Source organism: Neopsephotus bourkii, unplaced genomic scaffold, assembly GCF_033783945.1.
Source record: "Neopsephotus bourkii isolate Nb327-2 ecotype Australia unplaced genomic scaffold, CSIRO-AGI_Nbou_v1 NB_1016, whole genome shotgun sequence".
Classification (NCBI taxonomy): Eukaryota; Metazoa; Chordata; class Aves; order Psittaciformes; family Psittacidae; genus Neopsephotus; species Neopsephotus bourkii.
The window spans coordinates 1293851-1318935 of NW_026901505.1; the positions used below are offsets into that span (position 1 = coordinate 1293851).

At 46.6% G+C, this 25085-nt stretch overlaps 2 protein-coding genes across 2 annotated transcripts in view; both read right to left on the minus strand.

The window, feature by feature from the left end:
- Nucleotides 1-14043: 14043 nt before the first annotated feature.
- On the minus strand, nt 14044-17073 carry EGR1 (early growth response 1). Its single transcript, XM_061360122.1, has 2 exons — nt 16610-17073; nt 14044-16307 (listed from the first exon to the last, which is right to left on the minus strand). The coding sequence occupies exons 1-2, from the start codon at nt 16842-16844 to the stop codon at nt 15019-15021; spliced, it is 1524 nt and encodes a 507-aa protein (XP_061216106.1). The 5' UTR covers nt 16845-17073; the 3' UTR covers nt 14044-15018.
- A 2577-nt stretch (nt 17074-19650) lies between these two features.
- REEP2 (receptor accessory protein 2) overlaps nt 19651-25085 on the minus strand; it is a 34663-nt gene continuing 29228 nt past the window's right edge. The window contains exon 9 of the mRNA XM_061360145.1: nt 19651-20179. Within this exon, the coding sequence (XP_061216129.1) occupies nt 20168-20179 (12 nt within the window). The 3' untranslated portion in view covers nt 19651-20167. The remainder of the gene's footprint in view (nt 20180-25085) is intronic.

Consider the following 25085-nt stretch of genomic DNA (forward strand, 5'->3'; position numbering starts at 1 on the left):
TAATAAAAAGTGTCGTGTAATAAAAAAATGCATAACAAATATCCATACCCTGTATCTAGGGTTGAGAAGATCACTGGTACAAGAAATGTTACCTACTGAAAGAGTTGTTCATTAGAGGACTTTGGGAGGAATTTGAACTCATTTTCACTAGAGAAAAAAAAAAGTGCTCTGCAGATAGCAGCTGTGCGTGTAAATCTGTTGTAAATATTGAACCTCTGGAAATTATGAGTGGAGGTTTTTCTGTTTGCCTTAGTAATAACCTAAACGTGCTCCCTGCTAAGTCCTTTACCAGCAGCCTGGGTTGTGTATTCCTGAATAGGCACCTCCTTCTTTGACAGAAGTTAAACATTATAGAAACTAGTAGTGTCCTAATAAAACCTCCCACAAAAACTCGAATTAACGATAACTCTGTAAGGATTTATTGTCTCTTTGACATCCATCCTGCTATTTATCAGGCAAAATAAAAGATTATTTTCTTGCAGCACAGTCTGTTGACATTTTTTTATAGACAATTTCCTTATAGAAAAGGTGAGACTGATCCTTAAAGTTAGCACACAATAAATGCCCTTGTCGGTGCGCGTCTCTGTTCTCCTCCAGATAGGCTGTTTTTCCAAATGGAGGTGCACGCTGATGTCCCAGTTCTCTTGCCCATCTTCTCTGCTGCAGGTAACCACCTCAGAAGGAGTTTTGCTTGCTTGGCTGCTTGTAGCCAGTCCCAGAGCTCTCTGGTTGCTTCCTAAGTGTCACTTCTAGTCTTGCCTGCACTCAAGTCTGTCAGGCAGGCAGTTGTGAACAGCAGGCAGCTACTGATCTGGTGATGTCAGTGAATTAAAATCCTATCTGGCCACCCTGGCCCAGGCAATATCTTTATAGCATTGGATTATATCAGCAAATTATAAGCAGTCATACAGGTTATTGCTAATTCTCTTTCTGTGGCACGTGGCTTAGCGAAAGATCTTTTAAATAGATTGTGAGACACCAGTGCTCCTCTTGGGCAATTGCAGGAATTTGAGCTTGAGCTCTCTTAAATCCCATTTTTGCATAATCTGCTTTTATTTGTAATTCCTACTGTTGCTATTCCTGCTGCCAAAAGCTCAGTTGTCACTCAGATACCAGAGCTCTTTTGTCCAAAGGGTAAGGCAAATTATCCTGTGGTATTTGCAGAACTATAGCAACAGTCAAAAATTTAAGAGGGGCATTCCAGAGAAGCCCCAGACAGTGAATGAAGTGCACAAGCTGCTACATGTAGACACTGAAACTGTACAGAGCACAGCATCCATTTGGGTTCTCTGCAGGTGCTAAACAAAAGGATTAAATAGGGATGTAAAACTGCAGTGACCAGCACTAGTACCAGAGCTTTCAGACACCAAAGACCAAGCTCCTGTGTGCTGCGTTCAACTCTGCTTTGCTGGACCCCAGGTAAAAGCCTACTTGGATCATGCAGAGGTAGGGGATGAACGCTGCTCTGCAGACAGAACTCTCTGTAGCCAGAAGGCATCAAGCACTGACTTAGGCATTGAGAACTTTCCTAGTGGAAGTGGCTACCATCAAGACATGCAAAGTTAAAAGGCAGCATTCCAGTCCTGTGCAGTGTAGAGCAGAGAGAGGGATGCCGGAAAAGGTGTTTCCTTAAGTGTTATACAACGGGCAGCAGGATCCGTGTCCCAGTACTGTCCATCTTGCTTATTGCTGTTACAGGCACAAATCAATAGAAGTATGTCTACAAGGTCTGCAGCCGAGGTGTTGAAAGTGTAATGCCTTGTGAGGGGTTTGTGTCACTAAAAAAACAAGCTTTCCTTAAAATAAACTTTGAATGCACCTTGCTGTAAGAAGGCAGTGGAATTATGTCAGGAAGCTGGAAGCAGTGGAGTACATCTTGTGTAAGGGCTACAAGAACTCCCCAAATGATAGCAGGTTCTCTCTGCCCTTTTCCTGAGAAGGTACTGGTAGTACAGCTCTAACCAGGAACTCAGTAACTGCCCCTGATGAATTGTCTTATCAGAGCACTTACAGACACCACCCATCCCACCTCCAGGTTTCGGGAGGCAAATAGTCTGCAAAGTAACATCACTTCAACTGCCACTTCAGCCTCCCAGTGGCTAAAAGGATGGGTGTGCAGGCAAGGCTGGCATTCAGCACTGTTTCTGGACGTTCTATTCTTTCACACAATTGCATCATGCAACCATTTCACACCCTAAAAATAAACCCAGCTGGTTTTAAAGCAATTTCTGTGTCCCACTGTGGAATTGGCTTTGTGAATGATGAGAGGCAGTTCCTTGCACGTTGCAAAAGCTCCCTGCTCCTGATGAACTCAGAACTTCTCAGAGGCTTCTGGGAAGAGCAAGACTCTCTGACTTTGAGCCCCTGTCTGTCTGTCCTGGACTCCCATGACACAGCCCCTCACTGCCTCACTCTGCAGGCCAGCACCCTGTAGCTGGAGAGGCTGACATTGCTCTGAAGGTGCTGGAAGAAGACAGATGCCAGGATTGGTGCCTGGTCCCAGTGGCACTTCTGGGACTGCTCTTGGCCTGGCTTTGCAAGACAGGAGCACAGATAGAATGGGAAAGGCTCAGAAGGAGCCTCCACTTCTGGTACCTTAAATGGTGTTGCCCAACTTGAGACTCTGGTGGTAGGAGTTACCTTGGTGGTGGACAGCAGAGCTGTTCATGTGATGTCTGGGCCCCATGTGAGGCTGGAGGTGTCACACTCCTGTGGCACCTCTTCCCACGACAGTCCCCAGCCCTGCTGTCCCTACAGGTGCTACTGTCAGTACACCCTGCTCAGATCCACCTTAGCTGGGCAACAAGAAAGAGTGGCCAGTAACCAGAAACCTGTCCTCTTATAGACCTGCATCTGCCTCCTGTGACCCATAGCTGCTCCCATCTCCTGGTCCTGTGCCAGCAGGAGATGAGGAGCTCAGCTCTGTTTAACTTCTCCTTTGGAGGCAAGAGAAGGGACAGAGCCCATTTGCATTCCTCTGGGCTCAGCTATTTACATGACCCAGGCAGGCTCTTCACATTGCTTACACTGCACTTGTAGCCTCACAACTGCAGCACAGTATAAGTACATCTCGCTGGCAGCACCCCACCTATACCCAGGATCTGTTGTCCCTGCCCGGCTGTCCCATGCCCTCAGCACATCACTAAGGGCATCTTCTGGGGCACAAGAGCAAAAAAGTTCAAAGAACAACAGTCCAAAAGATGACCTGTTCTCGTCCACAGCATCTGCCCTTGGTTCCTTCCAGAAATGCATTTCAAAAACCTTTAATACCACTGATGTCAGAGAAGCTGTACAGAAACATCTGTCTGCCTCCTAACGCATCCGTTGTGCTGCTGCCAGTGCCTTCTGCCCTCACACAAGCTCCTCTACAGGCCTCATCCCTGTCCCATGCTGATGGCTGAAGACTCTGTGGTCTCACCCTCTGTGTTCATCCAGCTCATCTGCAGCCCAGGAGAGATGAACGGGGTGACACAGGGCAGGACACTCAGCAGGACACAGGTTCCACTGAGCAGCTCTGATGTGGGGTGACTGGGACAGACACAGCCCACAGATGGCCACACCAGCATGTCACAGAGTGACGGCTGAGAAAGCCAGACTCAGGTCAAGGCATACAAACGGGTGCTGGTAGCCATTGCAAAACACAAGTGAGAGGGCTAGAGGTTAAATGCAGCTCCTGACTGAGCCTGGGAGGTTTCTTGCAGCTCATGTGTCTCTTCCCAGTAGTGTGGTCCCTGCTCACAGTGTTAGCCTCCAGCCTCTCGCCTGCATCTCTGTTCATATCACATTTCACCTACCACAGATCTCCCTCTGAACCACCTCCTTTGTCTCCTTGAAACTCTTCCTTCCCCCTAACCCTGCACGGGAGAGGACTTTGGTGTGTAAGGCACTCAGCCCCTCTCTGATGGTGTGCCCAGCTCTATCTCATAACCAGGGAGGGCTGGCCAGCATCCAGCTTTCTGGTCCAAACAAGACAGAAAAGCTAAAGAGCTCTATTTCTTCACCCCTGTAATTTAGGGAAAGGGAAGCTGCACTCCATGGCCACTCTTCAGCCTTTGATGTATTCTGATGTGCCCTCTGGCCTTGCAGTTTTTTTCCCCACATGGTTACAGGATAATACTAAGTGTATGTTAACGTAAGAGCTGCCAAAGATGTTTGAAAGGCTTGTTTGTCCTTCTGCAAAGGGAAATCCTCCCCCTCCCTGCCATATGCACTTACTGCCCAGAGAGAGTACAGAGAAGTACCGTGGCCTTTCTGCCATTGTTCTTTTTTGTTTATTGCTACTTCTGACATTCTGATGAAAAGGGAGTAGGAAAATGGGCAAAACACATGGAAAGGAGTTTCCTCGTGTGACAATAACAAAGGACAAGGCTGGGCAAGAGAGGGGTTTAATTTGCCTGTTTTGATATTTTTAACAGATGCTGAGCATAACAGAAGGGGTATTATTCATTTGTATGGATCTGTGCCTTTTGATGATGGGTTAAGGGGAGATTTTTGGCATCGCTTTTATACTGATGCGCTTTCTAGTCACGTTTAATAAGCCTAGATAAAGCTCACCAAACTACTTTAGAGGAAAGCTAAAAGAAAATCTCCGACTTGCCCCTAACTAAATGAGTACGTGTACTCATTTGTGTGGTTTCCCAAGGACTCAGCTCTCCATCGTGGTTTATAGAAAATGGCTTCGAATGTTTTCCCCATTTTATCTTTAAAGTGAAGCCTTCGACTTCACTGAGATGCAAAGCACTGTCAACTGGAGTACTCAGCCATAGTCCTGCTTCATGCAGTGGAGAGGTTAAAACAAGGGGTTAAAGAGGGTTAAAGGAGAGACTGGTTTGGCCCTCAGGAATTCTGCTATAACTAATCATGTGAGAACATTTATGTGACCACTTTGCTATGCCACAGATACAGAAATCTCAGGAATATGTGTCTGAAATCCACCTAGATGAAGAGGCTAACATGCTTCTCTGATAAATACTGAGTTTGCACTCCAAGGGATGCTTCACATAATGCCAGCCTGGATGTTGCTGATCTAGCTGAAAATGTCCCTGCTCACTGCACAGGGGCTGGACTAGATGACTTTTGAAGCTCCCTTCCAACCCAAACCATTCTGATTCTATGACTCTTATACCGAACACCTACTATTTTACTTTCTGAAAGGAGAAGCCTCTGTGTCAATGCACCCTTTAGGAAGACACACTAATTCCTGACACGCAAAGCTTTTATGGCTATTGCAAAATGCAGATCCCAGGATACATGTCAAAATCCTCAGGGGATCTGAGCCAGCTGGGAGCCGTGGTAGGAATTGCAGAGCAGAAATCCTCTGCAGCTGAACTCACACGTGGCCAACTGCATCTTTGTAAGGGACTAAATTGTGCGTTGGCCATGGTTTTAGTCTGTCCTTCCTTTTAAAGCTGCAAAATCCAAGAATTCCAGAAAATTTCAACATAAGTTGGTCTGAGTTAACACAAATCTCCGCATGGATGGGAGGTCCAGGAAGACACGTCACTACCTCCAGTGTCCCAGCCTGAGCAAGCATGAGTTGAACAGACTGAGGCACTTGCGGCTGAGCTCCCTTTCATTCTCGAACTAGAAAAACTCTTTTCTCTCTGTGTGGCTTTTAATTATTTTGAATGAAAACCTCTCTCTTTTTTGCTGTGTGGCTGTTAGAGACCAAACTGTTCTTGCAAGCAGTGCCACGGGCACAGGCTTGGACGTGCTAAGGCTGCAAAAGAATTTGAAGAGAAAGGAAGCACAAGCACCAACTAGATCAGAAAATACTTCTGTACTTTTACAATGAAGTTGGAAGGATGAGGCACCCTCCACGCTGCACAGCTGAAGGGTAAGTTGTTCAGCTGCAAAATGTTCCCTTTTTGACTAACTTGGCCTGTTGTACCCTCAGGAAATACATTTGTATGGGGATGTCACTGAATATAACAGTACTGGACTCGGTGCTGCTGGCTGCTCATTGTCCTGCTGCTCCTGGGAGTAATAGGCACTGCAAACTCTGTACTCCTCCAGACGTCTTCTTCCTTTTGCATTGCTTATTTTTCTTCCCAAGTTTATTTTTAAGCCCTATCAGTGTTGCAGCTCAGCTCTGTGTGACTGTGTGACTCTACAGTGGTAATTTAGGAGGCAGAAAGGATTAATAGCTGCAGGAAGAGGGGCAGAAACAACCATGGGCACAGAGAAATGCCTCTAGCAATGAAGCAGTGGGAGCTGTGAGGAGTTTGGACTGTACCACGTCCAGCTGCTCTGTGATGCAGGGCGAAGTTTACACCACGTAACCTGGAGAGCAAAGTACATGCTGGGGCATGGGAGTGGGAGTTTTGTTAGCTCCTGCTCAGTAAATCCATCCCGAGGGATGTGGCAGCCATTCAGTCCGAGCCTCCTGCAAGCAAGTCTCCCTTTGTCTGTGGACCAGAGTTTTCTGTCTGATCAATAGTGTGATCTGAGTCACTGCTCGTTTGTGTAGTCATTAGGTTGCATGGAAGGTGGCTGAGGCTGGGGGGAGTGAGGGGCACCATGTCTGCTGGCCGGAGCCTGCCATGGCATCCCCTACACAGGGATGCTGGTGGACACTGTGGTCTGCAGGATGCTGAGTCCATCCACTGGTAATAGTCCCATCATTGAAGGGCATTTGGTGCTGGGAGGAGGGTGCTTGTGTCTGCTCCTTGCAAAAACAGCACGAGAACAGAAAATAAGGCAAGTTGTGATGGTGACAAATAGGGACAAGAAAAATGTTTTGCACTTCAGGAGGTAAAGACAGCTTGAAAAATTATGCTTACGGGGGAGGAAGAAGGAGGGGAGAGACATCTGTGCTTGTGTACTCATTCATGTTTCTACTAGCCTTTATTATATTTAGACTATGCTAGATGACACTAGAAGTACTTTGCATCTAATGATGATCTGGGGAGCAGGAGTGCTCTGTGGCAGCCTTTAAAGCTCCTCATAACCAGGTTTCCTTACACATATTTGATACTTTTGATGCAGGTTACTCTTCACTTCTTTTGCTAGCAGGCTGTAATCAGACAGGAGCAGAAGGAAATCGAATGTCATTAAACACTGTGAGACCTCTGCCCTTTCTGGGCTGACTCAGCTGAAGGCTGAGTCCTTCATTTCTTTAACAGATGAATGGGAGAAAAAGAAACACAATGTCCCTTGTATTTCTAAAGAGTCACTGGAATGAAAAAGAATCCATTCCAAGATGAAAGAATTAATCCTAGCACTGGTGCTTGGAAAACGGTGGTGTCTGTGTTTGATATTTGGAGAAATACTAAGCTGGGACATCGCTATAGCCTCCTCAAGTGCCTTTATCCCTTAGAGAGAGGCAGAAAACCAGAACCAGTTTATTGCTTCTCACAAAGTCTATCAAGGACAACAGGCATGCAGTTTAGTCGCGATTCCGGTCCGCGAAGGTGCAGTAAATTTCCGGTCAGCGCATGCGCAGTCGCGATTCGGATCCGCGCATGCGCAGTAAATTTCCGGTCCACGCATGCGCAGTCGCGATTCCGGACCGCGCATGCGCAGTAAATTTCCGGCCCGCGCATGCGCAGCCGCGATTCCGGACCGCGCATGCGCAGTGAAATTCCGGTCCGCGCATGCGCAGTCGCGATTCCGGTCCCCAACAGATTTGTTGCAGCCAAAATATTGTGGGAACAGCCGCAGATGAATTTCAGTGTGGACAATGCAGAAAAACCCCAAACAGGCACATGGGATGTGGATTATTGTTCTGAACATCCGTGGCAGTGTTCAGGGCCAGGTTGGACAGAGCCTTGAGCAACATGGTCTAGTGTGAGGTGTCCCTGGCCATGGCAGGGAGGTTGGAACTGGATGACCTGAAGGTCCTTTCGAACCCTAACTATTCTGTGATTCTGTATAATGGTCTCTGAGAAAATTGTTATAACCCAAAGAAGGTCCCGATAATTATTAGATTAATAATAGCTCAAAAATCATAGTTCAAAAGCCAGATAGATGGTTTGGAAATACAGTTAAAAAACAACAACAACAAAAACAACAACAAAAAAACAAACATGGTGGAAGAGGGGGAAATTACAATTAATCCACATCATTCCTCCATCTTGAATATGGCGTACAGTGCAGGCCTCTACCTTTGAGAAATGAGAGAGCAGTAAGACAAAATATATGTAAAAAGGATATGATATACAGATCACCTGCTGTGCAAAACAGACTCGGCTGCTTCAACCAGAAAGAGGGCAAACTGGGAAAAACTGGGAAAGGAGTGAAAGAGTTTTGTGGTATCACCCAGAAGTGATATTATTCACCATCTTCCGTAATAGAAGTCTTAAGAGGCATCAAACAAAGTAACGAGTTTAAACACACACACACACCCCTTCATGCACCACCTAGATATGCTAAAATTCATTTTTTTCATCATATTGTGAATGCTAAATCTTTGAATAGCTTAAAAAAATCACTTGGACAAAGACAGATGAAATGTGCAAAGACAGGGGCTCTAGGTCATGGATTTTGTCAGCCACAGGTTACAATCACCAGAGTAATATTCCACTTTTATCCTGGACAATGGATGAGAGACTGATCTTCATTCAGTTCAGTATGCCAGTTCCTTTAACAAATGTCATCAATGTTTCCTTGCTTATTAACCACTGTATTTTAAGGTAGGCGTATTTAAAAAAAAAAAAGAGAGAAAGAAAAAGATACTAAAAAATACAGTAACATGTGTTCACTTTATGCCCCCAGAGATCTCTGGCATAGTACAACCACACTTGTCCCTCTGATGGTGCTGGCCTGGTTTTGTTCACAAAAGACCCTACTCCTTAAGGAAAAACCTGAGATGCGGGGACAGCTTCTGCCACAGCTTCATAGCTGTTGTCTAGTTCTTTTGAATGCATTGGGGTTATTCATAATTCTCAAGCTTATTTACACAAAGAGAAGTTAAGAATCATGCCCAAGACCTTTAATCACAAGTATCTTCAGGTTAAAATACTGCTGCTGTACATTTCCCAACTTTTGTGTCAGATTTACAACTATATGTAAAAGTATTACTTTTACAGCCAGTTCACCAGTTAACCAGGAAAAAACCTTTTAAACAGTTTTCTAAGAATCACTGTTGACATTTTGTGCTAGGAAATTTGTAATTTACTTACTGAGTCTATCCCTTCATTTCCTTACACTTGAGTGTTCTTTCAGGTATTCCAAAGATAAACTTCATTAAAACTATTATAAGTGGTAAAATTAAACTCACTCACTCTCGAGAGTTCACTTTCCAGGACTTAATCACAATTCTGCACTGATGTTTTAAGCTCTACCAAGGTACATTTACAGTACTTTGAGGGTTCCCCAAGGCTGCTGTGACTAGAATTGCTGCATATGCAGACACACCTAGAAGCATTGTTCCAGTTCATACTCACTGCCCACAGCATATCCCACACAGGAATGCACCATGCAGCTCAGTGATTTCTTACACAGCTGGTCACATTCATGCAGATAACCTGAGGACTACCCCACCTGTGCAGTCAAAGGAATGCAGCAGTTGGCATAAACACATTTTAGATATTCATTATGTAACATGCTTTCGAGCTTCTAAAGCCATGCCCAACTAAACTTGTCAGAGTAGCCACTGCCAGAAAACAAGTAATGCTCAGTTTGCTTAAGTTTAAACTGCATCTTTGCAAAAGGCTGAAGGTATTCACCACGTTTTAAAGATCTAATCAAACTTTTTATCCCTGTGCCTCCAATTCTGATTTTAGCAAATTTATTTGCAATCGATAATTTTATTGTTACAGGGGAAGCCCATTATCACAGTAGTCAGGGTAACAGAATTCAGGTCATATTACTCAGGTCAACCTTGCAGAGGACACTTTTAGCTATTGACATTTTTACTGGTAGTGTCATTGTGCATCATCATTTGCATTTGGAGATACAAAACAGTAATATGAAAAGCTTACAAAACAAAAACATAAGCCTATACGCTTATTAAAAATAATAATAAAAAAAAGTCCAAAAAGCATGCTTTTATAATGTTTTTCGTAGTTAAGAAATGGATGCACAAAATCAGTCCCTGTCGTCCAGAAATATACCAGTAAAAGCCACAGAGGAAAGAAAGGCCCATGAACACATATCTCTTTGCTTCAAAATCTCAGTCTACGGCCCTCTGTTCTTCTTGTTAAGTCTTATGTCTTCAGTCAGCCAGGGCCCATGACCTACTTGAAATTCACAGTCGCAAGAGAAATAGGTTTAACAGCTGCATTTCACTAGTTTTATATAGATTCTCCAGTGGCATTTCCAAAACACAACAGGACACACTGCAGCACAGCATATGACAGGGGACACAGATCCCTTTACATATGCCTAAGATAATTTTAATCTTATTTCTAAAGTGAAAGAAAAATTAAGATTTTTTTTTTTTTCTAGTGCAATTGAAGCACAAAACAAGACACCTCGGCAAGGACTGTCAGTGCTTCCCTAAGCAAGCAGCAGCTTATGGAAAGGCTCCACAGAGGAAAAGCCTGGGTGGACAAAGTCATTGGTTTCTTCAGCACTCCCAAGGTTAAGCTCCGTCCTACCTACTTCGTAGGCGTGTAGACACAGCGACTCAATCTCTATTAAAGAAACCGCAGCCAGCAGCGAGGAAGTGCTGGAGGCCGGCCGGGCTGCCCTCCGCGGTCCGGGCGCGCCGGCACTCACACGGCAGAGCCCGGCCGCGGCTCCGCAAGCCCGAGCGCAGGGCTCCGGGGATCGCCAAGGCACCGAGGGGAGGAGAGACACCCGCCTCCGTGGCGCAACCCCGGCACCGCGTCAGCAGGAAACGCCTTTTTTGGGCCTCGGAAATGCTAAAAAAGGCGCTGAGGAAACGCCAAATATGGTCGGCACAGTTCCGGCCGCCGCGGGAGCGGCGTTTCCGCTCGGCCTTGTCTGTCTCGCGGCCGCGCCACGGAGCCCCTCCCGCTGGCGCGCTCCCGGCGGTGACGAGAGGGCTCGCGAGAGCAGGGGGGTACCGTGAGCGGCGGGGGTGAAGACGGGCGGGCCATGGTGATCGGCGGCGGTCTGACGCGGCAGGAGGCTTTGCTGCCTGCGGCTGGAGAAGCTGGGGGCCTGCGCTTCCTCCCCAGAGCCCTTTCTGCGGGGCTTCGGGCCCGTACGTGCGCAAGGCGAGGGGTTTCCTCGGCCCGTGGCAGCCACCTGATGTTTCCCTGGAAGCAGCCTCCGTGATACCAGCTTCCCTTCCCAGTTAGACTAGGACCAAACATTTTGGGAATAAGGAAACCTTTCTTTTTCAGAGTAACAGCAAGAGAAAAGCTCTTGCAGAAAATGTACAGTCAGTGTTTTCTGAACCATGAAATCTTTCATTTTATGGGATGAAGGTCATGAAAAAAGTGGGAGCAAAAATCCCTGTGCATTTTCTTTATTTTATGTTAGGGACAGCAAATGCGAAGCATAACTCATTGCAATTTAGACCAAATGCCAACGCTTAAATTATGAGTGCTTTGTAGAAAGTTACACAAAAGAATCTGTCTTAAAGTGGCCCTGGTTGGCATATCAACAGTTTCAACAATGATGTTATCCCCCCCCCCCCCAATATACCAGGGGGGATATGTACCAGGATATGGGGAGCTTCCTGCAGCGAGATGCAATTCAGACCCCCCAGCTGATGGGAAGTGTCATTTGGCAGCCTGCAGGCCATCACAGACAGGCTACAGTGCACAAGTGCTTAGCCCTTCCCTCAGAGCACTGTTGGTTTGCACTATTCAGCTGTATAGCTTTTTGAGTCATGGTTAACATGGGGCCAACAATAACCCTACATTTCTGGAGGCCTCCACAAAGTTGAGAGGATTTACCATCACATAGTGGAGAAAGCATGGAGCGAGTAGGACCAGCATTTCTTTGAGTCAGAGAAGCTTTGCAGATTGTGTCACCTCTTCTGCACTGCTTGCCTTGATATCCACAGGCGAGTCTTGAGGGCAGAGATGCCTACTCAGATGTCAGAGACATGCCCTGCTGCTAGAAAGGGTGCTCTGGCCTTCATTCCTTATAGCCCTTCAACACTGCCTGACTTGGCCCACTTGTACACAAGCACCAGAGAACACCTATCTTCTTTGCAGCTTCTCTAAGTGTGGTAATTACCATCACTGCTCATTTCTGTACAAAGTGCTCTGGAGAACCTGAGGCACCCTCAGGCACTGCTTGAGAGGCCACTTGGTCAGTTTTTAGGACCACCACAATTCCAGACGGCTAGACCAGGAGTCAGCAGAGACTAGCTTGAAAAGAAGCAACATCTACAGCTTCCTGAGGAGGAGAAATGGAGAGGAGGGGAGCTGATCTCTTCTCCCTGGTATCCAGTGGCAGGACACATGGGAATGGTTCAGAGCTGCATCAGTGGATGTTCAGGCTTGAAATTAAGAAATGTTTCTTTACTGACAGGGTGGTCAAATGAAATAGGCTTCCTACAGAGCTGGTTAATGCCCCATGCCTGTCAGTGTTTGAGATATCTGTACAATGTCCTTAATAGTATGCTTTCACTTTTGGTCAGTCCTGAAGTTGTCAGGCAATTGCATTAGATGAGCATTGTAGGCCCTAGGTTCCATCCAACTGAACTAGTCTAGTCTAGTCTAGTCTAGTCTGTATGTTCTATTCTATTCTAAACACCCGAACAGAGCAGTGCCCACAGATCAGAATGGGCTTGGGCTGTCTAAAATTGTTTATTTTGCTGTTGGCTTTGGGAACCAGAGGTAAGGGAAAAAAAAAAAAAAAAAAAAAAAAAAGGTTAGCTTTACATAATGTTATTTGTTTCTTTCTTTGAAGAATCACACTTGAAGGACTTTCTTCAGTGTCTTGTCTCCCGTAAGTGGATTTCTGTGGCTTATGACATGGCTCAGACAGTGTGAAGCCACATATTTGGCTTGCCCAGTCAGTCTGCCTTGGCCAGAGGCTGAAGCCCTTGGGTTGAAAAGAGCTGGTGCTTTCCTCTGAAACAGCCCAGCAGGGTCAGGGCCAACTCACTGCAAGTAGCTTGTGGACTACACTCAGCACTGCAGGCACAAACCAGCACAGAGACAAAGCAGCACAAGCCTTTCCCCAAAGCTTCTCGCAACCCACTGAGGACAGTCCCACCTGAGAGACAACAGACTGGGATTTACCAACACTTTCACTCTTGGGTATCTTCCAGAATTGCTGCCATTTGCCAGGGTTGGGCTGCACCACCAAAAAGAAGATCGAGCCCACAGGCTTTAGCAAGTTGTCCTTCCTAGTGAGTGGGGTTGATTTTGGCAAGCAATAGGGCATGATGTGTCTGACAGAGACTGCTTGCCAGTTTCACTGTGCCAGGTGCTCACAATTATGCATCTCAGCTCCTCACAACTCTAAACATTAGTGATTTGTAGAGAGCCCACCTGAAAGGGCTGACACCAGAACCCTCCTCTGTACCTGCACTACCAGTTCTCGTGGATGCAAACTCCTCTGAATTCGATCTGCAGAGTGGTCACATGCCTCCTGAAGTGTATTTCAAGCCACCACATAAGGAACAACATTCCTCTAAATGCTGAAACATCTGGGCTGTCATGCCCATGCACTTACATACCCTATGTTGTCTCAAGGAGGAAGCTACAATAGTCCTCAGCTGAGTAGGGCTGCTTTCCATCAACCAGCCACTTGGACTGAGCTTATTGTATTTCCAGCCTAGAAACTGCTCTATTAACTTGCCGTCCGGTAAGATTTCTGACTACCTATGAACACACAGTTGAGATTCTAATTTTCAAACCTCATTTTCAGCACTGGGAGAATTGTTTTTCTTCCTAAGATTAGCTCATATGCTTCTTGAGAAGCCAGAAAACAGGAGTCTTGCCCACTTCAAAAGAGCAGGCAGTGCACCTAATGCAAGGACATGTGTGCTCCATCCATGTCCTTTTAAGGGACAGGACTTAGAGTGATTGGTCTCCCCTCCTTTCTTTATGTAGGTATTTCCCCATGAGACAAGCAGCAGTTGTTACTTCTCAGCTACTCAAGGAGTCAGGGCTGCTGCATCACAGTCTTCCTATGTAGCAACTTAAAAGAATATGTGTAAGTCCACACGATTTGATATTTTATTTTTTTTTCTGAAGGGTATTGTACACCAAATATCCCATTGGCAAGAAAGCGCATTCAATGTGTTTAGAAGCCAAACAATCACTTTCATTTTAACAAACACAATTACAAAGTAAAAATAAACCACAAAATAATGAACAGCATGTTCATAACATACAAAAAATGGTGCCTACTCAGTAGGTAACTACAACATTCCAACTCCTGAATATATATATAAATTTACATTTTTTGTAGCAAAAATAAACTTTGAGAGGTGTGGGGTGGTTTTTTTGCTTACATTCTGACCCCAGGGCTTTCTGGTGCTCCCCTCCCCACCCATTCCCTGCTCTCTCTTACATTCCTTGAGTAACATACCTTTCACTTTAAGGCAAGATGCAAAGCATCCATTCACACAAATGCATGACGTCAGCAAGGCTTCACAAAAAGGCACCAAGACTTGTAATTTTAAAAACAAAACTTCTGCCACATGTGAGTGTCTCATTGGGAGATATTTACATAGCATCACTCTAACATGCTCAAATACAGTAAGTGCTGTTCCCAAAGAAGTTTGAAACTTGTTACAGCATTGTCACTGAAATAGAATTAACATCTACAAAATATGGCCCTGTGAACTCCAAATAATATATTATGGAGAAGCAAAGATTTTTCACATCAATAGTACCTAAAGGAAAGCAAACCAGGACACATGTACAATTTACAACAGCTACATACTTAATCGAGTCCTTTCTTCCTAATAAGAGACTACTGTTTACAGGGAAAATGATACTGAACTTATATCCACAGTCCATGCAAATTAAGTCATTCAACAGAGGTGGAAAACTTAAACGGCAGTTGTTTCAGGCAGCTGAAATTCAAAAAAAAATTAAATAGCCTTGCAATGTGTGTTGTTGAGGGAGTAGTTGGAGACTTCATGTCTGATAATACGAGTGGAAAAGGTGAAATCTCCTGTTCCAGAACGTAATCTCAGCAAATCTCAATTGTCCTTGGAGAAAAGGCTGACGTCATGTCTGAAAGTGCTGAGGTCACCTGTGAGCTGAAATTGTTAGTGACCCCTGGAGATGAGAAGGAGGTGGCCACCTGGGTCTGAAAAGCAGCAGTGCCAGAGGGGTAAGTGGTTGCTATAGAAGGTGATGGGAATGTGGTGTGTGCAGGGGATGGATAAGAGGGAGCAGGGGAGGAATACACTGTGCGCACTGGCGATGGGTAAGTGGTGGCAATGGAGGAGGGGTAGGATGTAGTCACAGAGGATGAGTAGGCAGAAACTGGGGAAGCAGTTGAGACCGGAGCTGCCTTTTCTACTTTCTTGTCCTTTTGCCTAAGGTGAATTTTAGTGTGTCTCTTCCTCTCATCACTTCTGGCAAACTTTCTGCCACAAATGTCACAGGCAAATGGCTTCTCTCCTGTGTGTGTGCGGATATGTGTAGTCAAGTGGTCGCTCCTGCTGAAGTTCCGCATGCAAATGCGGCACTGAAAAGGTTTCTGTCCAGTGTGGATGCGGATGTGCCGCGTTAACTCATCAGACCGTGAGAACCTCCGGTCACAGGATTCCACTGGGCAGGCATAGGGTCGCTCATGAGGAGGGGTCTTGCTGGGACGGTTTGGGTATTTCCTCATCCTGCTGGGTTTGATCAGCTGGGACTGATAGTTAGTGTTGAGGGTCTTCAACTCTTGGGAGCCAGTCTGAGTAGCAAACGCCTTAATAGTGGACAGCGGTGTGAGGGAGGGCTGCTGTGCTCTGGTCTCAAGGGCTGGGAAGGGCTTCTGGTCAGTCGGAACGAGACTAAGCTCACCCTGTTGCTGAGGGAACAGGTAATCCGGGATCATTGGCACCTGAAAGTTGGTTTTAGCAGTCGGATAAGCTGGAGGTGGATACTGGATGGGGGCTCCAGAGGGGTTGGGAAAGGACTGGGTTGATGGTTCAGGGAAAATGTCAGCACTGGAACTGGGAAAAGTTGGTGCAGCCGAATAAATTGGACTAGTCTCGCTAGCTTGGACAGAACAGCTGAGAGGGGGACTCTGTGAGGAGGATGGTGATGATGAAGAAGGCGTAGAGGTGGGAGGTGCATTAGCCATGCTCACCAGCCCACTGACAAGGCTGAAGAGGGGTTCTGGCCATAAGGTGTTGCTACTGTTGGGGGCTGGCTCTAGGGAGAAACGCCCCGTATAGGTTATCGGTGGCAGTCTCGTCGTTTGGTTGGGATAGCTGGTTTCTGGCACGGTTTTCTCGTTCAGGGAGATCTCGGGGAAAGTGTCTGAAAAGAGAGGAACAGCGATTACTTCCAGCAGCCACTGCCGTTGCTGCCAGTGCTTTGCGAGCCGTCCCCACACAGCGCAGCCCCAGATCTTTGCTTCTGGTTCGTTAAAAACCGAGCGTAACGTATTGCAGCGCCGCGGCCAGGTCTCCAGCAGCAGCCAGCCGCTGACGCACACCGGAGAATCCCCCCGCGCAGCCGCCAGGAAGGGGGCGCCGATGCAACGCGGAGCCCCCGCGAGCGCCCTGCCCCCGCAGAGGACCGGGACTTCCCTCCAGCCCGGGCGATGCCAGCGCGCTTACCTGCCGCGAGGTGCTCGAAGTGCTGCTCCCCGGGCTCGCCGGCGGCGCCGAAACCCGCGCCCTCGGGCGCCCCGGGGGGAGCAAGGAACTGCGGACCCCCGCCGCTGAGCAGCATCATCTCCTCCAGCTTGGGATAGTGAGTGTCCATGGAGGGGGGCGAGTGCGGGAAGGCGCCGAAGGGGTCGGAGATCTGCAGTGGGGGCAGCAGCTGCATCTCTGCTTTGGCCGTGGCCATGAGGGCGCCGGGTTCGGACTCTGACGTTTGGTGGCGCTGCCGCCGAGGGCCCGGTGGACGGGCAGGCTGTGGCGAGGCGGCCGTCGCCTGCTGCGTGCCCTGCGCCACGGTAGCCCCGGTGCTGTCAGCTGCAAGTGCTCGGCTCCCCGCCCGCCCTCCCGCCCGCCCGGGGCTCTCCCCGGCTCTGCCCGCTAGAAGCGCTCGGCTCCCAGCCCGCCCCCGAGCTGCTTCTATATATTGGGTTCCACCGGCTGCAGCCCGCCTCGGTCCTGACGTACATGGCCATATATGGAAGGCAGGAAACCCTAATATGGATGCGGTCTGGAAGACCCCCCCCGGTGTCAGCGCCTGGTACCGGGGAAAGCCGGACCGTGGGGGCCCCTCCCGCCCCGACCCTGGAGCCCTGAGCCCGTTGTGGGCCTATTTTCCGCCGTGGGCAGCACCGTCGCACGGCTGCTGGCCCCGGGGCCCCGGGGTCCCCAGTCCCCATCTGTCCCGGCCAGCCCGCCGGAAGCCTCCGCCGCACTTTCCATATTAGGAAGCAACCTTATAAGTCCCGGTTCCGGCGGAGGCTTCCCGCTCCTTATATGGCTATTCCGGTCCCGGTTGAGGGGGGTGCCGCGGGGAGCCCAGGAGCGGAGCCGGCTTGCCGCCGGAACGCGCGCCCACCCCCGGGCCCCGAGAGCGCGCGGACGCCCCGGCCGCAATGCGAGCGAGGTTAGTTAGTTCCTGCCTGGGCAAGCGGCAGGGGAAGTGCCCGGCAGACCCCAGCGCCGCCACCGCTGTCTCGTGGGCAAGGCTCCCGCTTCCCCCCCCCAGCTGCCGTGGCTCGCACTATTGCCCCCCCGATCCCCAGGAGGGGCCGCGCGCTCGGCAGCCTCGATGCGGACGAGTTTTCTGGCCCTGGCAGCGCGCCCACGCCTGCTTCCGGAAAAGGGGAATCTCTAGGACTCCGGAGGCCTGCGGGGAGCGCCCTGCTCCGCCCGCTCCCGCGGCAAGCGGAGGAGCTGCCGCAGCGCCAGGCCGAAGCAGACCCAGGCTCTGTGCACCTGCCTGACGTGGCAGACCACGGGGCATCGCTAAACCCATCGCACGGCCGCAGCTGCCACTGATTTCAGAAGGTGACCGCGTTCTGGGCTCTGCTCTCTAGTCCTTGGGGGTGTCCCTTGACGCAGCTGCAGCTTCTGCCTGTCCTCCCCGCAGACACGGGCTTTCCATAGCACCGGCTCCGCACGGCACCGGTAGCTGTGCCTGCAGGGGCCGGGAGCCTCAGCTCTCCGCCCGAGGCCACACGCACCGTCCCGAGCCACGGAAAAGCGCTCCCGCAGCCAGGCGGAATTCCCTACGCTATAAATACGCGCTGAACACGGCCACCGCCCCGCCCCGCCCGGGCTGCCCGGCTGCCGGCACGCCGCGGCGCGGGGCTTCCCTGGCGCCAGGCCAGGCGGCACCGGAGACGCAGTGCTGCCGCAGTGCGCATGCGCGGCCGCCGCGGCCAGGGCTTCCCCGCACTGCGCGGGGATCCGTGGGCGGTGCCCCCAGCGAGAGCTGCGACTCGCGGGTAGTCCTGCGCGGGCTGTGCTGGGGGCTCCGAGCCGTTTGGCCCGGGCCTGAAGCCCCTGTGTCGCGCGGCCGCGGAGCTTGCCGGTGGGCCGGCTCGGTGCTCGGCCGCGGACGTCGCTCCCTTCGCTGCAGCGGTGAACGCCGGGCAGTTTTCCTCCGCGTACGGCGCAGTCTCCCGGCCAGCCCAACTCCCAGGCGGTCGCACACGGTATCGTCCGGGTCCGAGCAGAGGCACGCAGCGCTGCCCACACCCCTCAGGCCACACGGCCGGGTACGCATCTCGGGTGCCAGGCAGGCCCCGTTCGCGGCGGGAAGCTGGTTATACGAATCGCAGTACCAGGCTCTGCCACCTTTGTGATTTATGTAACTTGACAGCAGTGGCTGGGCTCTCTCTGCCCGCTTTTAGAGCAGATTTAAACCTCTGTCCTACTGTTTTAACCAAGTTGCTATATTTAGGGTCGTGCCTTGTCAGTAACACTGTACAGTGCCTCCCACACGGATGCAAGTCCACCCTAAAATCAATTACAGGTCGTAGCCATACAACACCTGCAGGAAAAACACAGAAAGCTCCCACTTACCTGGAACCTCTATGTTAGCTGCCATGAAGTAATACATCTGTTCTTTGGTACTTATGAAGGGAAATCATACTGGTTTACAAATGTAAACTAGGCCAAGGCTCTGTTTTGAAAATCTGATTTGGTGCTTTCCCTTTTTTTAATACATTCAAATACCTTCTTCAGGGTTTGAGAAGTTCCATACATAATGACTGCAGTTTGATTTCCACTAGCCTGTCAGTTTGGAGCCCTGTTAGAAAGGGCAGAGCAGCAGAACTTGTCTTTTTTCTACAAAAGCCAGTTTGCTTTGACTCTCCAGCATCTTACTGACATTGCAGAAGGCATTGTAGCCTCCTTTCTTTTTTTCCTTCCTTTTTTTTTTCCCTGTCAAGATCTGAAGGAACTTTATTTCAGTTAGTGCCTGATTCCCAGAAAATGTCACTCACGCACCCTGCATATGTTAGGCCTGATATTCTAGACTTGTTTGCAACATGTCCCCTCCACTGTTAAGCCAGGACATGTTCCTGGCTTCAGTGAAGTACTGCTGAGGCAGTGGATGACTTGTAACACATACACTGAGCTAGAGAGTTGCTGTTTCCCAAACTCAGGCTCTGTGGTGTTTTTGGTTGGTTGGTTTGTTTTTTGTTTGGTTTTTTGGTTTTTTTTTTTTGTTTTGTTTTTGTTTTGGTTGTTTGCTTGTTTGTTTATTTCTGAAGACAACATGAAGTCTGTAGGAACTACATTAGAAAGTTAGATTTTTACAACTGAAAATCAAGATCTGTTTAGTTCAGTCAGCCAGCCTTTTGTTCAGTTTAGGGATGGCATGGTCAGACTGGAAGTTGGGAAAGAAAGCTTTTGTAATTAGTGAAGCCTCTAGCTATTAGAATAAGATAATATCTCTGTTTTGTTTTCCAGGAAGCATATTTGAATGTCCAAAGAATCTGCTGCAATAGATTGGTATTTAAAAAAAAAAATCTTTCCAAAATGGCACAATTTAAATACATCTGTAACACTTCACTTCGTGCTCCTAGTGAGAGTACAGGAATGTAAGAATTTACCACTGGCCCAGTCACAATTTTATTTGAGTTTAGTAATTTTGGTTGTCATTACCTAATGGATAAACAGGTGATACTCTGGGACTCCTTGAAAGTCCATCACCATTATTGGCTCCCAACACATTTTAGTGAGAGGAATGCTATTTCAAGGTCACAAATAATGCTGTGGGGTGAGGGAAAGAGAAGAGAGAATGGGATATTAACCTCCATGAATAAACCATCCATCTCAAGCCACTGGAAAAATGCCAGTCTCTGCTTCAAGTCTGCAGAACAGTGAAAAAAAAAAATCTACAATACTAATTTTTTTATTTGCTATTGCAATAGTGGTGTTACTTTCTGTTTTCTGGTTCATAGATAATCTTTTTCAGCAGCATTTCTTTTCTGCATTTAAGACATTATTAATAACACAGCTACATGACTACTGCTGTGGAATTGACATCAGCCAATTTGACAGATTAAAATTCCCCAGTTAAAAACAACATTTATTGAAAGACTCATTGTTTTCCTACATGTTCACTTTTTCTCTGTTTTGCTCTAGAATGCATCATAACAGCAAGTATATTAGCCAGCTGTTTTAAGATTCTTGCATGCAAGTTATCTGTGACAGTTTGCTTAAAAATACGTATACATAGTAGATGTTTTCTGTCATCTTTCCTACCTTCTAATAGTCCAGACAGCATTACATCATTCTTTGAGGAACAAATTCAACCTGTTTCTTTGCAAATTCACATCAAACGTACTTGTTTGGCTTTTATGCCTTCTCTGCATTGTATCAGTAACATGCAAGCTTCAGCTAATGAGGGACCCATACCATGATTAGGATGTCTTCTGCACTAGTGTATTTAAATGTATCGTCCTAAGTCGCTTTCCAGCCAGAGTTCATTCAGCTCACTGAAACCTTTTCCTTCTAACAGAAATGCATCAGTAGGCTTTTATTTATTTTACTACTTTCCCCTATGTCCTGGCTTCAGCAGTAGCAGTCATTTTTCTCCTTCTTAGTAGCTGGTGCATTGCTGTGGGTTTGACTTTCAGCCTGGGAACAGTGCTGAAAACACTGATGTTTTCCGTTGCTGCTCAGTAATGTTTACTCTGATCAAGGACTTTCTGAGTCTCATGCTCTGCCAGGGGGGAGGGGAAGCTGGGAGGAAGCAGAGACAGGACACCTGACCTAAACTATCCAAAGAGGTATTCCATACCACAGCACATCATGCCCGGTATATAAACCAAACCACTACTGGTACACATCAGACTTCCCATCTTCCCACATTACCCACAAAGTATATCCGGGTCCCTGAGCAAAAGCAATCCCATGAGTGGGTTTGCCTTTACCTGAAGCAGGAATAACTCAGACTGTCTTCCCCAGCAAATTCTTTATGTGCACCACAGGAACTTTATCCCCTTCTACAGTATGGTTTATATGCTGGGCATGACATGCTGTGGCATGGGATACCACATTCCTCTAATGTCCATTTTCTTCCTTTCCTTTAAAAATAGAGGGTGGGGGAGGGGGAAGACCCCTGCTTAGGAAGCAAGCTGTAGTGAAACTAAGCTTCTGTTTCCTGTATCAGTGCTGCTTCTGGTTCAGTATCCATGGAAACCTGATTTCCCATCCTGCTGCAGGAATTGACTGAAGATTCCAACCCACTTGGCTCAGGGAATCACTACAGTATTAATTCATGTCAGGCTATAAGGCCCCTTTTATTATCTCAGATACTCTTTTCATTAGTTTTAATCAGAACAAAAGGTTGAATTAGCTTTCATCAACTTAACAAAGAAAAGGCTATCTACATCTTTACCTCCTCAAAACTGTGCAGCACATAGAGGCTACATCTTGGAAAACACTTGATTTCAAATGGATCTTGGCCAAAATGTCAACAGGAGACGGTGCACAGCTGGGAGTGCTGTATGCAAATCTCCTTTTCCATGTCATATACTCAGGTTTGTTTTTCACCTATGCTGCTAGTTGGATTATCTTGGGGCAAAAATTCAGTCCACCCTTCAGTATCAGAACATACTTTTCCACAGTTCATTCTGTCCTAGTATATAACGTGCAAAGCTCAAAGAGAATAAACCAAAAGGGACTTTTGCTAGGGAATATTGTTTTGAGATTTCTCTTTGAAAGCTTTTTGTTAATTATAAACATAAGCATGTCAAGTTCCCAGGGAGTCTGCTCTTGGATCACCCACCTCTGGATATCTCCTTTTTAAATTGCTTTCCTCTTGCTTTTATTTCCTGCTTAATTCCCTAGTTGCTGACCCCATTCCCTTTATTTCTCTCTGATCTCCAAATCATCTCAAATACATTGTGTCTTTCCTGCTTGGACATGGATGGTTTTTTTTTTCATCTTTCTGATAGTTTGTATTTAGCAGCTGGTCCTTTTGTAACCATGACAACTACCTGATGATGTCAGCAAAGGATCTCACTACTGTCTGAGGAACTGGATCTTATTAAATGCCAGGGATGCTGCTTGAGCTGATGTTTTGTGTTCTGTACCCAGGGGAATTTTGTCTGGAGTCTTCTATATTTTTCTGTATGCCAAGAAAGGCCAATTTCTTAGATTAGCTGGTATCCTTCAGATGATTTCTCCATCTCTAGTTTGCACTGCTGAGATACAATCCCTCCCATAGATGTGGGCTGTTGAGGGAGCAGTATAGCAGGAAAGATAGCAGGGATATTATGATAGAATAATCATACAGTCCTTGGGTTGGAGCCAAGAAATGATGCTGTGTTGCTCTGTTACATCTCAAACACAGTTTATGAGAAGAAACTGACTGGTCGCAAACTGTAATCTCAGGTGCTGCAAAAGCTGCTTATATTCAATGCAATAGTTTTGGATTCATGGGCAAAGCTAAGTAGCACTGCTTTCTCTGGTAAATGCAGGTAGGGGAAAAGTGAAAGTAATGTTTTGAACTGACTTAGTGGCAACTCAAGACATGTTAGACAAATAGTTAGGAGGGTGAAGAAATGCCATAGACTAGCGAAAGACTGTACTGGTATACAAGGACATTGGTATACAAGTGAAAGACTGTATTGGTATACATATACACAGTATTCTTGGGGAAATAATTCTCCCGTCTAGCTGGATTTACAAGTTATGTGTTGTGTTCTATTGTTAACTCACCACCATGTCTGAGAACCTCATCTGTGATTAACCACTCCTCGGTCTCTGCCCCAACATCAGACTCCTTAGGCATCTAGAGATTCAAATGCTGTCAGATATAACAGTCAGCCAAATGCAGACTTCCAGGAAGAAGAGAAAGTAGGCAAGCACGCACTTCCCACCCATAGCAAAGCTAGACCTTCTCTGTGTTCCTATTCTTCCACTGTAAAAACACCAACCCACACTTCCTTCCCCTTTCTCCTCACATCAACAAAAATCACCAGGTGCTGTGAATCTAAAATCCTGGGATAAAATAACACCTCCATGAAAATACCTGCTTTATGTTCAGCTTCAGTAAGAATAGTTTTTAATATTTTTTTTAACTCTAAGAAAGTGCTTAGACAAAAATAACAACAAAAGTAACAACAAAAATAACCAAAATAATACATATTCATTATACAACCTCTTCTGTCTCTACTCACTTCAGGCCACTTAGACTTCAAAAGGAGCCTTAAAAAAAAGGGTGAGGCTAGCAAAGATAATTTGATGTGAGTTTAGAATGAAAGGATGTGCACAGTGAAGCAATGAGGCAGCAAGTCTAGAACAAATAAGCAAAAGTACTTTTCTGTAGGAACACATAATGGAGCTTAATGCTGGATGATGCTGTATGGATGAACAATAAATATAGTGATGAAAAATAAAGATGAACAATTACAAAATGGACTAACTAATGAAGGATGGATCTATTGGTGGCTACTAAATATAATGTGAAAAAGCGGCCTCTGGCTTAGGAATTACTTGATTATATATTGGACAGTGTGGACAAGAGAAAAAGAATAAATCACTCTGTACTTGCTTTGTTTGTTATGTATTATCAGCATCCACTGTTGGAAGTCCACAGCCAAAAATTAGATGGGTCAAGGAGACCTGATCTGTCATTTTTTCCAAAGGCAAAACTCAATAAAGTACAAAAAAATTCTCAGAAAGTTCAAGTCTTGTTTTTAGAAAAAGAACAATTAAATGCAACACAACTATACATATATATATATTAAAAAGGGGGTAAATATATATCTCAGAATGTATGAGTAAGAACACCTCAAAACAAAAAGGAGTATTTCTGCACAGTACCTAACACATGTAACTGTCATGAAATACCAGAGACATACATTCAGCAGATGCAGAAAACATTGAGCATTACATCTGGTTAGCAACATGTTCAACCTGAATTTATTCTGAAGAGAGATTCTTCCCTCTCCAACCATCACTGCTTCTTTGTAACAATCCAAATAAATCTTGATAACTAGTGAACAGAAGCACCATTAACTGGGTAAAGACAGTTAACACTTTTATCAGAGAGATAAACCTGGGTTGGCTGGACCACATATCTCAGGTGATTCAGCAGTTGCGTCCTGAGCTTTTTTGGAAAGGGTTTAAAGTTTGCCACAGGAACAACAGGAAATGGAAACTGTATTTCAGATCAAAGGGTAATTTAATCAATCACTTTTCTATAAGGGCCTTAGGAAGAAACAAAAAAGACATCCTGTTCCATTATGACAGAAATTTCAAACCAATATCTTAATATCTGAAATGCTAACAAGAAACTCTTACTGCAGCTACACTACATGTAGCATACTGTTTGGCTTGCTGTTCACAAGCAGTTACGGTACTTGTACATAAGTTACATATTGTCAAATCCCCTCGTTTCTACATTCGTTTTTCTTTGCTTTAAGAAAACGTAGTGTTTCTCAAGGAAGGACGCACTAGTTCAAATGCTATTCAGGTGCTCTGTTCACCTGTATTTAGGGTTCATATAGGGATCATATATAAAATAAATACTACTACTACTAAATCAGCAGGTTCTATGTCAGCTTTCTTGGTGAGAAAAATACTCAAACTACAGGGTTTACAGGATACGGAAGTGCACTGAAACTCAGCAACTAAAACTGTGGAAATGCAGCACATTTCTCCT